General features: G+C 37.0%; 1 protein-coding gene across 5 annotated transcripts in view; it reads right to left on the reverse strand.

The window, feature by feature from the left end:
* The window catches only part of col14a1a (collagen, type XIV, alpha 1a), a 173,418-nt gene that overhangs the window by 13,369 nt on the left and 147,430 nt on the right, over window positions 1-12,619 (reverse strand). For all 5 annotated transcript variants that reach the window (XR_010896578.1, XM_067402626.1, XM_067402607.1 and 2 more), the window contains 4 exons: window positions 12,157-12,210; window positions 6,216-6,269; window positions 5,920-5,991; window positions 2,678-2,713 (listed from right to left, as the gene is read on the reverse strand). Coding sequence is in view for 4 of the 5 variants with exons in the window: in XM_067402626.1 (XP_067258727.1) it covers window positions 2,678-2,713; window positions 5,920-5,991; window positions 6,216-6,269; window positions 12,157-12,210 (216 nt within the window). In the remaining variant the exon portion in view is untranslated. The remainder of the gene's footprint in view (window positions 1-2,677; window positions 2,714-5,919; window positions 5,992-6,215; window positions 6,270-12,156; window positions 12,211-12,619) is intronic.

Here is a 12,619-nt window from a genome sequence, read left to right on the forward strand (position 1 = left end):
GGGCTCTACACGATCCCAGCCTAGGAATAAGGGTCTTATCTAGCAAAAGGATCAGTCATTTTCTAAAAAAAAAAAAAAAAGCAGTACATAGTATAGTTAGTATATAGTTTTTAACCACAAAATGCTCATCTTGCACTATCTCTGCAATGCGCCATGCATGACGTAATCACAATGGAAAGGTCACGCGTGACGTAGGTGGAAGTACCACGGTAGGGTGAAAAACTCCATCTCATTTTCTCCTCCAACTTCAAAATATTGCGACATTGTTGTTCTACCTTTTTTTATAAAGGCCGTTTGTCTTAGTCTTTGCACATTCGTACTTTCACCTACGTCATGCGTGATCATCCCAGCGTGATTACATAATGTGTGGTAGGTCGCAGTGCAAGACGAGCATTTGTGGTTAAAAAGTATATACATTTTTATTATTTTTAGAAAATGACATTGTTTCGCTAGATAAGACAATTATTCTTATTAACTGCAATTTGGACCTTCAACCCATTGTACCCCGGTGAAATCCACTATATGGAGAAAAATCCTGACATTTTTTCCCTCAAAAACCTTAATTTATTTTCAACTGAAGAAAGAAAGAAATGAACATCCTGGATGACATGGGGGTGAATAAATTATCAGGAAATTTTAATTCTGAAGTGAACTAATCCTTTTTAATGAATGTTTGTAGTAATAAGTCATTAAAATGTTTTTAAGGATATGGGCTTGATTAAAAAATATATATATATATATTATATATATATACATATATATATATATATATACATATATATATATATATATATATATATATATATATATATATATATATATATATATATATATACATACATACATATATATATATATATATATACATACATTATATATATATATATAATATATATATATATATATATATATATATATAGATTACACAATATTTCTCTCTCTCATATAATAATGCTTTAGTTGCTGTACTTCTAAAAACACTAAACAGGTGGACAAATTGTGTTTGGTATCAGCCTCAGCATGGGAACAGTAACAGTCTATCTAAAGTGAATCGCACAAAAAATGTAAAGAGCTAGAAAAAAAAAAAAAAAAACAGTGTGAAATTAAATCAAACTGTGAGAGAGTTTTTATCAGTCTGCCAGAAAAAAAAGGCTGCATTTACACTGCAAGTCTTAATGCACAGATCCGATCTTTTGACCATATCCGATTTTTTGGCCAGTGTGTTTACATTCCCTTTATACGCGACTGGTATCCGATATCTGTGTTTACATTACTTCCTGCCCCAAAGTGATCGTCATTGATAGTTTTACATGCACATAGTAGATACTTGGGTTTTGAATGGCCGTGCTATTAAAATTATTTCATGTCGAGTGGCCATGATTATAAGTTAACAGCTGTCAGTGTCATGGATATTGCAGCGTGAATCCTGACTGAACGGATACAGAACGGAAAATAAAGGTAATTTGCTTTTGATATTTTATCTACAGTTATCAGTTATAGAACTCTACAAGCTACAGTGGAGGTTTTGGCTTATAAGAAAGAGAACACAGCGGTCTCTTTTAAATTAAATGGGCAAAGGTTGAAATTCAACTGCTGAATGTATATGTGTGTGCACAATAGATAACGTGACATAAAGTTCCCACCTCAATAATAAAGCTGCGAATTTTTAGTGAAAGTGCATACAAGCATGTCTGCTTCATAATACAACATTAAAGCTACCTTTTAGTGATATGCGTGTTTAGATATGCGTGTTTAGAAGTAGGTCGCATGTCCACAGATCGGATATGTATCGGATTTAAAACCACATTTGGAAGTGGCTCAGATCGGATGCGGAAAAATCGGATCTCGTGCGGATTTTTGTGTTTACACGTGTGCAACTAATTCCCAGATGTGAGCAAAAGATCGGATTTTTTGTGCCAGTGTAAACGCAGCCAAAGTTATTACACTGAAACACAATGAAAGCTTCTGAGGAAGAACTGGAGTACTTTTGATTTTATATTAGTTAATTTGATATTAACTTGAGTATTGTTTTAAACCGATTACTGATGCAATAATTACAACAAGCAGCCATTTTGTTGTATGCCAAACTACAAGAAATAATGATAATATAAAAATACATCTATTTTGACCATATTCTCCTGTCTGATAATGAATTTTCTAAGCCACCAGCACCAGTATTGACACCTAAAAAACAAGCATTCAGCCTGGATTAAGACCACAAGCTGTTGTGACAATAAAGCAACAACACACAAGTACGCTTTAGCTGCTTTACAAGGTGGCTAATAGCCTGTACAACGTGGGTGTTTAATTCCCCCAATTTAACACTCTCCACACGCCCATTGTGTGGCGGACGGTACCGCAGCAGTGAAGAAATCAGAATAAAAACACAAATATATTGCTTTGTGAAAGCTCTGGACAGAGTCTCACTGTGAAGCTTGATAGACAACTTCAGCTGTACCAGTGCTATTCTTAATGCTCCCGCAGCGGCTAAATTAAAAACCCTGAGCATATAGAGAGAGTGTGAATAAAGGAGCTATAATTCAGCGCTGCTGCTGCTGTGATTTTTTATCAAGAGGCCTGTCAGCCAGCTGCTTAATCCTGCCGCTGATAAACCATGCCACATGCTACCACCCCAATCTAAACTCCATGACAGTTTAGATGCAGATTGGAGACTCACTCTCTCTCCTCGTTCGCCTTTAGTGCCGGGAGGCCCCTGCAAAAAGAGAAAAAGAGAAAACGAGTAAAGACACTTCTGAATTCTTGGTGACTCACCGATCGGAGAAGAAAACGACACAAAAGGAACACATTAATGACTGTTTGGAGAGGGAGATTTGAATGTAAGAGCTGACCAAATTGATCACGGAGCCAAAGGCATAAAATGGATGCATCGCTGACCTAATGTGTTGGAAAACAGACCGGGATTCGTGGCCAGAGCACCGTGGCTGCTAAACAATTCTGATATCATAACATCTGGGTTAAAATGAGATGTAACCCTCACTGGAGGCTCTGGGGTGCACAGACACTTATCATGAGCATATGTTCCTGTTGTGCTAGAATGTGTGAGAATATGATCATAGTTTATTTAAAGTACTGCATGTAATTTCACACATCAGACCAAGAGGTTATGACTCTATATATATATTGTAGTAGAATTAACAAAGCCCTGCTCTACTATAAACTGGGTTAAATTTGATCGTAAACCTGTCATCTTACTGACAATCTCTCTTCCAGGGCTTATAAAGAGAAAGATGTACAGGTTTCAAATCAGTGTTGAGAGGCCACGCTGCAGTCGAGCTCTGCAGATGTTCCTCAAGACTGCGGTGAAGCATATGGTTCTACTTTACAAATCTATGAGAACAAATGCAAGGTGATAGAGCTCCAACATTAATACAGGTGTCACTCAGCAGGAAACTAACAGCGGCTGATGTTAATTCAGATCACTGAATCCCTCATGTGCTTCTCACATACAAATGAGAAATAAACATTTCAGTCAGAGGCTCTGTGTAAACAATACCTGAGGTTTCTCAGTTTGTTGGTCTCTCTCTGACTGGTCAGACTGTATACGTTGTATGTTTTTCAATAAGGATATACAGTATCTCATGTGGAGCTGTCTGCTAAATGATTTCTAGGCATAAATAAAGTGACTCCTTAAATCATAATAAATACTGTAGATCAATTCCTAGCTTCTACACCTATGATTTTTCAATGGAAAATCCCCCTGCTAAAAAAAGATCAGGCTAGTCCATTCTGGTGAGTGCAGGTTTGGTGTTACTCCAGCTCAATGATGTCCAATCGTGCTCCTGGAGGGCCACTATTCTGCAGAATTTAGCTCCAATCATAATTAAACACCCAAGCTAATCAATATTTCAGGATTACTAGAAACTTCCAGGCAAGTGTGTTAGGGCAGGTTGGAGCTAAACTCAGTGGGACATTGGCCCAACAGGAGTGGAATTGGACTCCCCTCCTCTAGCTGGAGGGCCATCATAATTATTCTGTTCACCAGGAAATGTTGTTTGGTCAACCAGCATGGTCTTTCTGGCACATATGTTTTTTTTCTGCTGGGCTGCTAACATTTTTACTGTCCACACCAAGTTTAATATTTGTTTATATACATATGTTTATTTTTTCTTGATATATATATATTTTTTTTCTATTGTATATCTACTTCAGTCATAAAACTCTAGATGGCAAAGGCTGGTCCTTTACATGCAATTTGCTAGCAATCACATTGCTTATTCAATGGCACAAATTTATTGTCCTCTACTGATTCTCCAGCCAGTGACATTGACTACGTTTACATGGACAGCAGTAATCTACTTATTGACCTTATTCTGAATAATACAATATTCTGATTAAGGTGTTTACATGAGTTGCTTTTAGAATATTTCTTTCATATTTAGAATATTCCTGTTTTACATGTTATAGAACATAGATTAATTAATGGCACACATCATTATGTCCCCATGCCACGCCTCTGACGCTCCCCTCCAGATTTTCACACATACACTTAGTCCTCGTTATGGTACAGTATACATGTTATACATGCTTTACCATTTGTCATGCTATACGTGCAAATAGACTACGACGGATACAAATTCTCCAGTAACTGGCCTCCCTTGTACTTTCATTCGGCAACATTTCATTCATTCCACTGCGACAAACTCAGAAGTACTGGATAAGAGATGAGAAGAATCTGATTTATGCCTTCTTGCTTGAAGTTATGCTCTCTTGTTTGCCGTCAAACGGTTGACCGCTGCCGTATGTGTACGTATCCTGTCGCAAAATATGGTGAAATCTCCCACACGACGTTAATAGTGTGATTAAGGTGTGTACATGTCTATACTACACTTCGATAATGCGACTAAAATAGGAATACTCCACAGGTCTTAATTCGATTTGTGTTTACTTCAAGTATGACTTTAACCGGATTAAGGTAATCAGAAATCACTTTCTTAATCAAAGTATTGTCTTAATCAGGTTAACAATTTCCTCTGAAACCCTCCACCTCCCCCAGTTCCACCTGTCTAGATTTGCTACGGGATATATTTATGTCTATTTATGCAGCAGCAGCATATCTTACATGCTCACAGCAGTGTGTCTGTGCATCTAATGGCAGTAGCAAGTCTTCCATACTAGTCCACCAAGACCAAATACATCATCCATCAACGTGCTAAAACTAGTCTGAGAGTTGTCATTATTGAATTATACACATTTACAAAAAAATGCTATTTGTATATATAAAAAGAATACATGAACAAATATACAGCTATTAAATGATGGCATATGATGAAACACATTACTGGCATTCTTAATAGCTCAGAAAAATAAAAATTTAAATTTTTCAAGGCATAACATAATGTGCCAAATCAACATATGCAAGACCAAATGAGTGAAGGCAACACAGCCATGGTGAAAGTTCTGTCAAGTGGCCTGAAACTGTCTTGGCCTGGCCCTGGACCAGCTGGCCATCCTTATTGTTGAGCCCTGCCAAAGTAGGCTTTCTAGTTAAACTAGTTGAGAAGCCTAATAAGAACACCAGCACACCGACACCAGAACATACTGGTCACAACCATGCTGGTCTTTTTTTAGCAAGTATATTCAATATCAGTTGAGTGGGGAACCAAAGGACCAATTTACTTGACTTCATGTTCTCATATTTTTTTTATTTTTTTTATTCTGGTCTCCCTTATTTTCTGTCTTTGGGTATTCTGGTACCTCAGTGAGAATAATGCTGGAATCTGACAATGAAGATAATGACTCAGTGGCAGGACAGTCTGCAAGAATTCAATGTTCCCTCTACTAAACTCCACAAAACCATATTTATAGAACTGAGCCGAATAATATCAATAAGCTGAAGAAACCTGAGGACATGACCAGCATACAACATTCTGAGTTTAGTTTGTATAATGCAATACTCACAGGTAGCCCCTGATCACCAATTTGCCCTGGTGGTCCACTTGATCCTGGAGCCCCAGGAGCACCAGGGCTGCCCTAAAATAAGATATTGAAAGGACCAAAGTTAATGACCAATTCTGAGAAAGACAAAGAGTCTAGTGCAGGGGTACAAAAGTCAGTTCCTAGAGGTCCAGTTTAGTTTAGTTCCAACCCTGAGACACATACATTATCAAATAAGCCTGAAGGACTTGATTAGCTGGATCAGGAGTGTTCATTTAGGGTTGAAGTTAACCCAATGCAGATTTTTTTATGTTACATACCATTGGTCCTGGAGGGCCCAGTCTTCCCTGGGGTCCATCTTTCCCTGGTAGACCCTAAAAATAAAGTATTTCTGATCACCATTATGCTTTGTTTAATATAAAAATCTGTAGAATATCAATATATCTTCATTTAGCACAGATTATGAACAGTAAAACCCGGAAGTCACAATTCTTCTCAAGAAAATCAAAAAAAAAAGGAGGAAAGAATCCTGGGAACACTTGTGTTTTGATTCACAAGCAAATGACTGTCAAACTCACAAGATGAATCAGTTTGAATCAGCCTGACAAAACTCACTCAATCCATCAATGACTCACTAAATGAACAGCATGTGTTCAACTCTGGCTGACCTCTGTACATTCACATCATGAACCTCTTTTGGAACAGTTCAACAGCCAGCGATTCCAATGCAAAAGACCTGATCCATAAACGCTAACAGCAAAGTAACAACAGAACAGGTGGAAATGAAGGAGTAGAACGAACTTGAACGAACTTGAACATCCATTGCACTACTGTTTTAATGTAGGATGCTGGGATGCACCTAAAGTACCTCAGTAGGGGAAGGAGACTCAAAAACAACAACAACTTACTGTCAGATTTGTCTGCATAAATTATAAAATACGGTTCTGGCTGCTGTTTTTTAGCCAGTGATCCAACTCAGTCTAAGTGTTCTTCCACTCAACATGCTTCACTGCCTTAAATATCAGGCTCTTTTGGGAAGCAGTCCAGTGGAGGGAAGGGAAAACAATGTAACATTTAAAACGCCTCAAGTGTAGCATACTTTTGGAGTACCACACTTCAAGAGTGTAAAGCCTCAGAACAGTTCTGGTGCACGCAACATATGCAGTCCCAAATGAGTGCTTCAGAGGTCACAGAAGATTTTCTCTCTGTGTGTGTGTCGAGGTGGATAAGAACCTGTTTCAAGAGATTCCAAACTTTTGAACGGTAGTGTATTCAACAAATACAGTATAATAAGAACAAATCTAGTTAAAAATGATCACGGCATATTTTCACCAAATGAACACAAGAAAGATTTAATCATTTTCATTTATATTCGCCAATATAACAATAAACTTTAAATAGATTCCCGGAAATGAATCAAACTTATCATCTCAAACACATTATTGAATCATTTGTGTGATATTCACAGTGTTGCTTCATTTTATATTGCCAGCAATATCATTACAAATATATTGTGAATATTCAATGCCATGCTTCGTACAATTGTTCTAGTGTCTCCATGAAGTGTATTTGTAGGTGAAAATCCCAGAAGTATCCATTAATTTCTTCTGTACTTTATTTTGAACCACTTACAGATGACAACTCATTAGTTAACCTTGGAACAATAATAATATTCTTTACAAATGTTCTTTTTTAGAGATTATCATAAGTTCAAAGCCAAACATCTGCTTTCTTGGTTAAACTGTCATAGTGAGTTACAGTGAACGAAACCACAGCAGATTTATCCCTCAACCTGCTTTAAATCAGCTCTGTAAGCAGCAGTGTGGTCTAAACACCTCCATTTGTGCTGCTTATTTTTCTTTTCTGATGCAAACTGACAGACATATTCAAACATTTTCACTCAGGCTGCTCATTACTAAACAGAGATGGCAAACTCGCACTCTCTCACCAAGACATTAACATTTAATTACACTACACGGCTTTGGGAATGGTAATCGAATAACCACCTCATGCATATTTTTCATTACAGTTCACAGAATGAGTCTACTGTTCCTATGTCTCCAGTGGCATTTAATCTGTATAGACTACTATTCCTTTCTCCTAGAAATGGCAATATTAAAGTTTAAACACCTCTTTATTTGTGACAACACATGCGGCACGAAACACCCAGAGGATGCAATTATATTTCACGTGTTACACGTGAGCTCATACTGAAATCACCTCAAGAATCTGTGAATCACAGGTGTGATTCTGTAATGTCAAATAAGGCTTTGCTCACAAGTTGCTTAAAGGGATAGTTCACCCAAAAATGAAAATTTGATGTTTATCTGCTTACCCCCAACGATCGGTTTGTGAAAGAAACCGAACAGTATTTATATAATTTTTTACCTCTACAAACACCACTATGTCCAACTGCGTTCAGCATTCGCTTAGTGAGGTCTGATCGCGCTCTGACAGCGGAAGTGATGTCTAGCACTCATTGAAGTATAAGCACGAAAGATCACTGCGCGATCAGACCTCACTAAGCGTATGCTGAACGCAGTTGGACATAGTGGTGTTTTAGAGGTAAAAAATGATATAAATACTGTTTGGTTTCTCACACAAACCGATCGTTTCGTGTCTTAGAACATCAATGTGTCATCACAAACTGCAGGGATTAATTTGGATTTGTCTATGCAAGTTCCCATTCACTCCCATTATTTGACTGACAGACGGCAACGGTTGCAGTTAAAAAATCATCATTTGTGTTCTACTGAAGTCACCTACATCTTGGATGCGCTGGGGGTAAGCAGATAAACATCAAATTTTCATTTTTGGGTGAACTATCCTTTTAATTTTATTTGGAGACAAGGTACAAAATCAATAACGAAAACAAACACGTTCAGCATTTATTATGACAGTCTAGAGGGACAGATCTGATTAGTTCAGGTTGTGGTGTTATTGACTAGCAGTCCTGTAAATTGAATCTGTGAGTCGGGGACTCCTTCAGTGTAATCAGATTTGTTCAGACACAAAATAACACATAAGCTTCATTTGAGGAGTTGCCCATGTGGAATCATTCTTAGTACATGGAAGGACTGAAGAGTGTGTTTACCTACTCTCACTTGGGCCCTCAAAGTTAACATTTGCATTATTTGTGGTTTAAAGAGTTAATCATGCATTAATTATTAAAAAAATTGTGCTTAAAAAAAAAAAAAATGAATTCACGCAAATTTAACAATTCATTAACGCAATTTAACAATTCATGCCCCCTGACCAACTGCCTCTAGTGTTCATTTCAGCTGGAAACTGCAGTGATTTGTATGTATTTTAATTTTTTTTTTTTCCTTTGAGTTTTAAAAAAATGTAAGCACATTTTTTTCAATGAGCCTGTGTTGCTAATGCAGCTATTCATGCAGGGATGGGCCGCAAAAGAATGGAAAAGAATGCAGGGATTTCAATGGGCCCTATTTTAACGATCTAAACGCAAAGTGTAAAGCGCACGGCACAGGTGCACTCAGGGCGTGTCCAAATCCACTTTTGCTATTTTAACGACGGAAAAACGGTCCGTGCGCCGGGGCGCATTTTTGAAATGGGTTGTCCCTATTCTCTTAATGAGTAATGGGCGTAACGTTCAATAAACCAATCAGAGTGTCATCTCCCATTCCCTTTAAGAGCGAGATGCACTCGCGCCATGGCGGATTGCTATTTACATGGCGGAATCTGTTGGCGATGAGTCAGTTCATATATATATGTGTGTGTATTGGCACGATTTTTCAATCAATTTCGTTCATCATTATAAGTAGTAATAGGTTAAATTGAAAATAGGTAGCCTAATTCTAATACACGCAATGACTATTCATCATTACATTTTTATATTTATGTAGCCTACACAATAATATTCTTTTACACTGTAATCCTTTCGTTTTTAATATTTGGCATGTTTGTGTGATGTGCATCCCTGTGTGTAATAAGCAAAGTCAACGCGCACTGTGGACGCTCCCAGAGGCGCAGTTTCTACCAACGCGCTCTAACAAAAAATATTGCGCCATTGACTTTAGACTTTAGACCAGGTTTGAGTTGGTCTATGGCGCAGTCTATTTTCAGCTCCTTAAAATAGCAATGCCCCGGCAATGCGCCTGAACACACCTCTTTTTTGGACCAGCACGCCCATGGGCGCACTAACTGGCGCAAATGCATTTACTAATTTAAGGATGTGGCGCTGAAAGGGAAAACGCGAACGGCGCCGGACGCAAACTTGCAAACACACTTGCGCTGCGCCTTGCGTCGCATTGCGCTGGGTGTATTATAGGGTACAATATGTGTGTTTAAAAGTTGAACTGCTTTTGATTTGACACAGATGCTAAAACAGTTAGATGCAACTAATGTCTCTGTATGACTGTTTATTAAAAAACAAAAACAAAAATTAAAAAAATAAAAGAGATATCTAAGAATAATAAAATAATTATAATAATACTAAATTGAGATGTGTGTGTGTGTGTGTGTGTGTGTGTGTGTGTGTGTGTAAAAGCTAAAAATAAAAATAAAATAATAAAAAAACTAGATTAGTCATGTACAATTATCAAAACTGATTGACAACCCTGAATATCCAATTGTATATATTGTATGTTAATTTTATGTAAAGTGTGGTTCTACCACACGTACATTTTACTTGCGTTTCCATACTGAAACATACAGTCAAACCAAAATTTATTCAGACACCTTGAACATTTCATTTATTAATACAGTTTATTCACTATAGTTTAAAAAAAATGGTAATAAAATATGACAAGATCTCAGAGTTAAACTGTGTCAGAAAAAAATTATCTTAAAACACTTGAGCAAAACATGGTCAGGTCAAAGTGTCTGAATAATTTTTGGTTCCAAATTTGTATAAATTTTACTGGTAGTCCACTGTATGAAGAATTTTTGGGTATAATATGTCACAGTTTACTTTATTTTGCTATCCTCACTTACTATAGTGTCCTGCACCCACTAGTAAATATATATATATATATATAAAAAAAAATATATATATAAAAAAATGTCTCAATAATTTTTGGTTTGACTGTACAATTTTGACATATTGACAGCACTAACGTTTACATTCAAACAACTATACAAATGTGTACGAATCCTTATTTATGAATATTAAAATTGTGGCATTAATATTTAGATTGTATTGTATTTGGTTGTCATATCAATTACATTATGTTGTCAGTTACATTTATTAAACTCAGTTTACTCATCTATTTAATATGAAATGATAACATTTCGCTTTGTTCTGTATGACTCACAGACTCTTGAGTCACACAACTCATTTCGAATGATTACATAATGTTAAACAAGACTACTCTTTAAAACCTTACTTATCAATTTTTTTTTTTTTTTTTTTGCCGTGGGTTTGAAAAAGGCGTTTTCTCAGTATACACCAAAAATGCAAGTGTAATGAATTTTATTAGTGTGTTGTAATCAAAATCTTTAGAATCCATACATTTGTGAGGAACAGACCCAAATTCAAGCCTTTATTCAGTGATGTTCATCTACATTCTCAGCAGCGACCGTAAACGTCAAAATTTAAAAATTGCCTCCTCAAGAAGCTTTATGAATTTTTTAGGCAGTTGTGGCCTAACGGTTAGAGAGTCGGGTTTGTAATGTAATTTCTGCAGAAAATGTAGGTGAGGGGAGTGAATGAACAGTGCTCTCTTCCACTTTCATTACCCATAACTGAGTAAGGCACCTAACCCCCAGTCGCTGCAGCAAAAATGGCTGCCCACTGCTCTGGGTGTGTGTTCAAAACTCACTGCTGTGTGTGTCCACTTGAATTGGTGTAATGCAGAGCACAGATTCCGAGTATGGGACACCACGTTACGTCACTTTTTATGGCAATGATATCAAACGCTCATTGGCTCTCACCCGCTTCGTCACAGATTGTGACATTCCGTGCTTTGGGTGATGTGCATTTGAATGAGAAATGCGAGCCTTCACAGCGTGGATCGGGATAAGATTTTCAGCAATTAATAACTTAAATTCTGCTCTGTACTTTATATCTATTATATACTGCTAGAGAGGATGCAACTGCAACACATTGTCATTTGGACATTTTTGCAAAAACACTGTTTTGTACTTTTTGTAATTTTACATATCAATACCCATGTATTAGCAGTAAGAACAGGCTGGAATATCACACAAAAACATATGTAATTGTACAACTGTTTTCCCAACAATTTTTTCCCCCACATCATATAGTATAGTTTGAATTGAGTTACAAATGTTGCTTACTCTTTGTCCTGGAGGTCCATCTCGCCCTGGTCCTCCACTGGCACCTGGTACACCCTGAAAGTAAATAAACAAGACATCTTAATCAATGACAGACATACATTTTCACAAAATGTTTGGCCTTTGCTGAGTAATAAATGTTCAGCCCTGTTGTTTCACATGGCCGTCATCTGCAATTCCGCATACACAAAATGTCTTCAATTCTCACCGGCTATTGTATTGACATTATCTAAGTGCTCAAATCTCACAGTTGAGGAGGTAATCGAACGTTTCTGTGGTCTGAATCATTGTGAGTTGAAGAGCTGCCCTGCTATGATATCTTAGATAAAAATAACATAAACTGTAGCCTAATCCATGAAGATCTGGGTTGGTAACCAAAATGTGGGCTCTCTTGTGGAACACCAAAGAAGATATTTTGAATTTTTTTGTCCATACAATTAAAATGAGGTCCAGTGTTGTTTTGGAC

This window comes from Chanodichthys erythropterus, chromosome 2 (assembly GCF_024489055.1).
Source record: "Chanodichthys erythropterus isolate Z2021 chromosome 2, ASM2448905v1, whole genome shotgun sequence".
NCBI lineage: Eukaryota > Metazoa > Chordata > Actinopteri > Cypriniformes > Xenocyprididae > Chanodichthys > Chanodichthys erythropterus.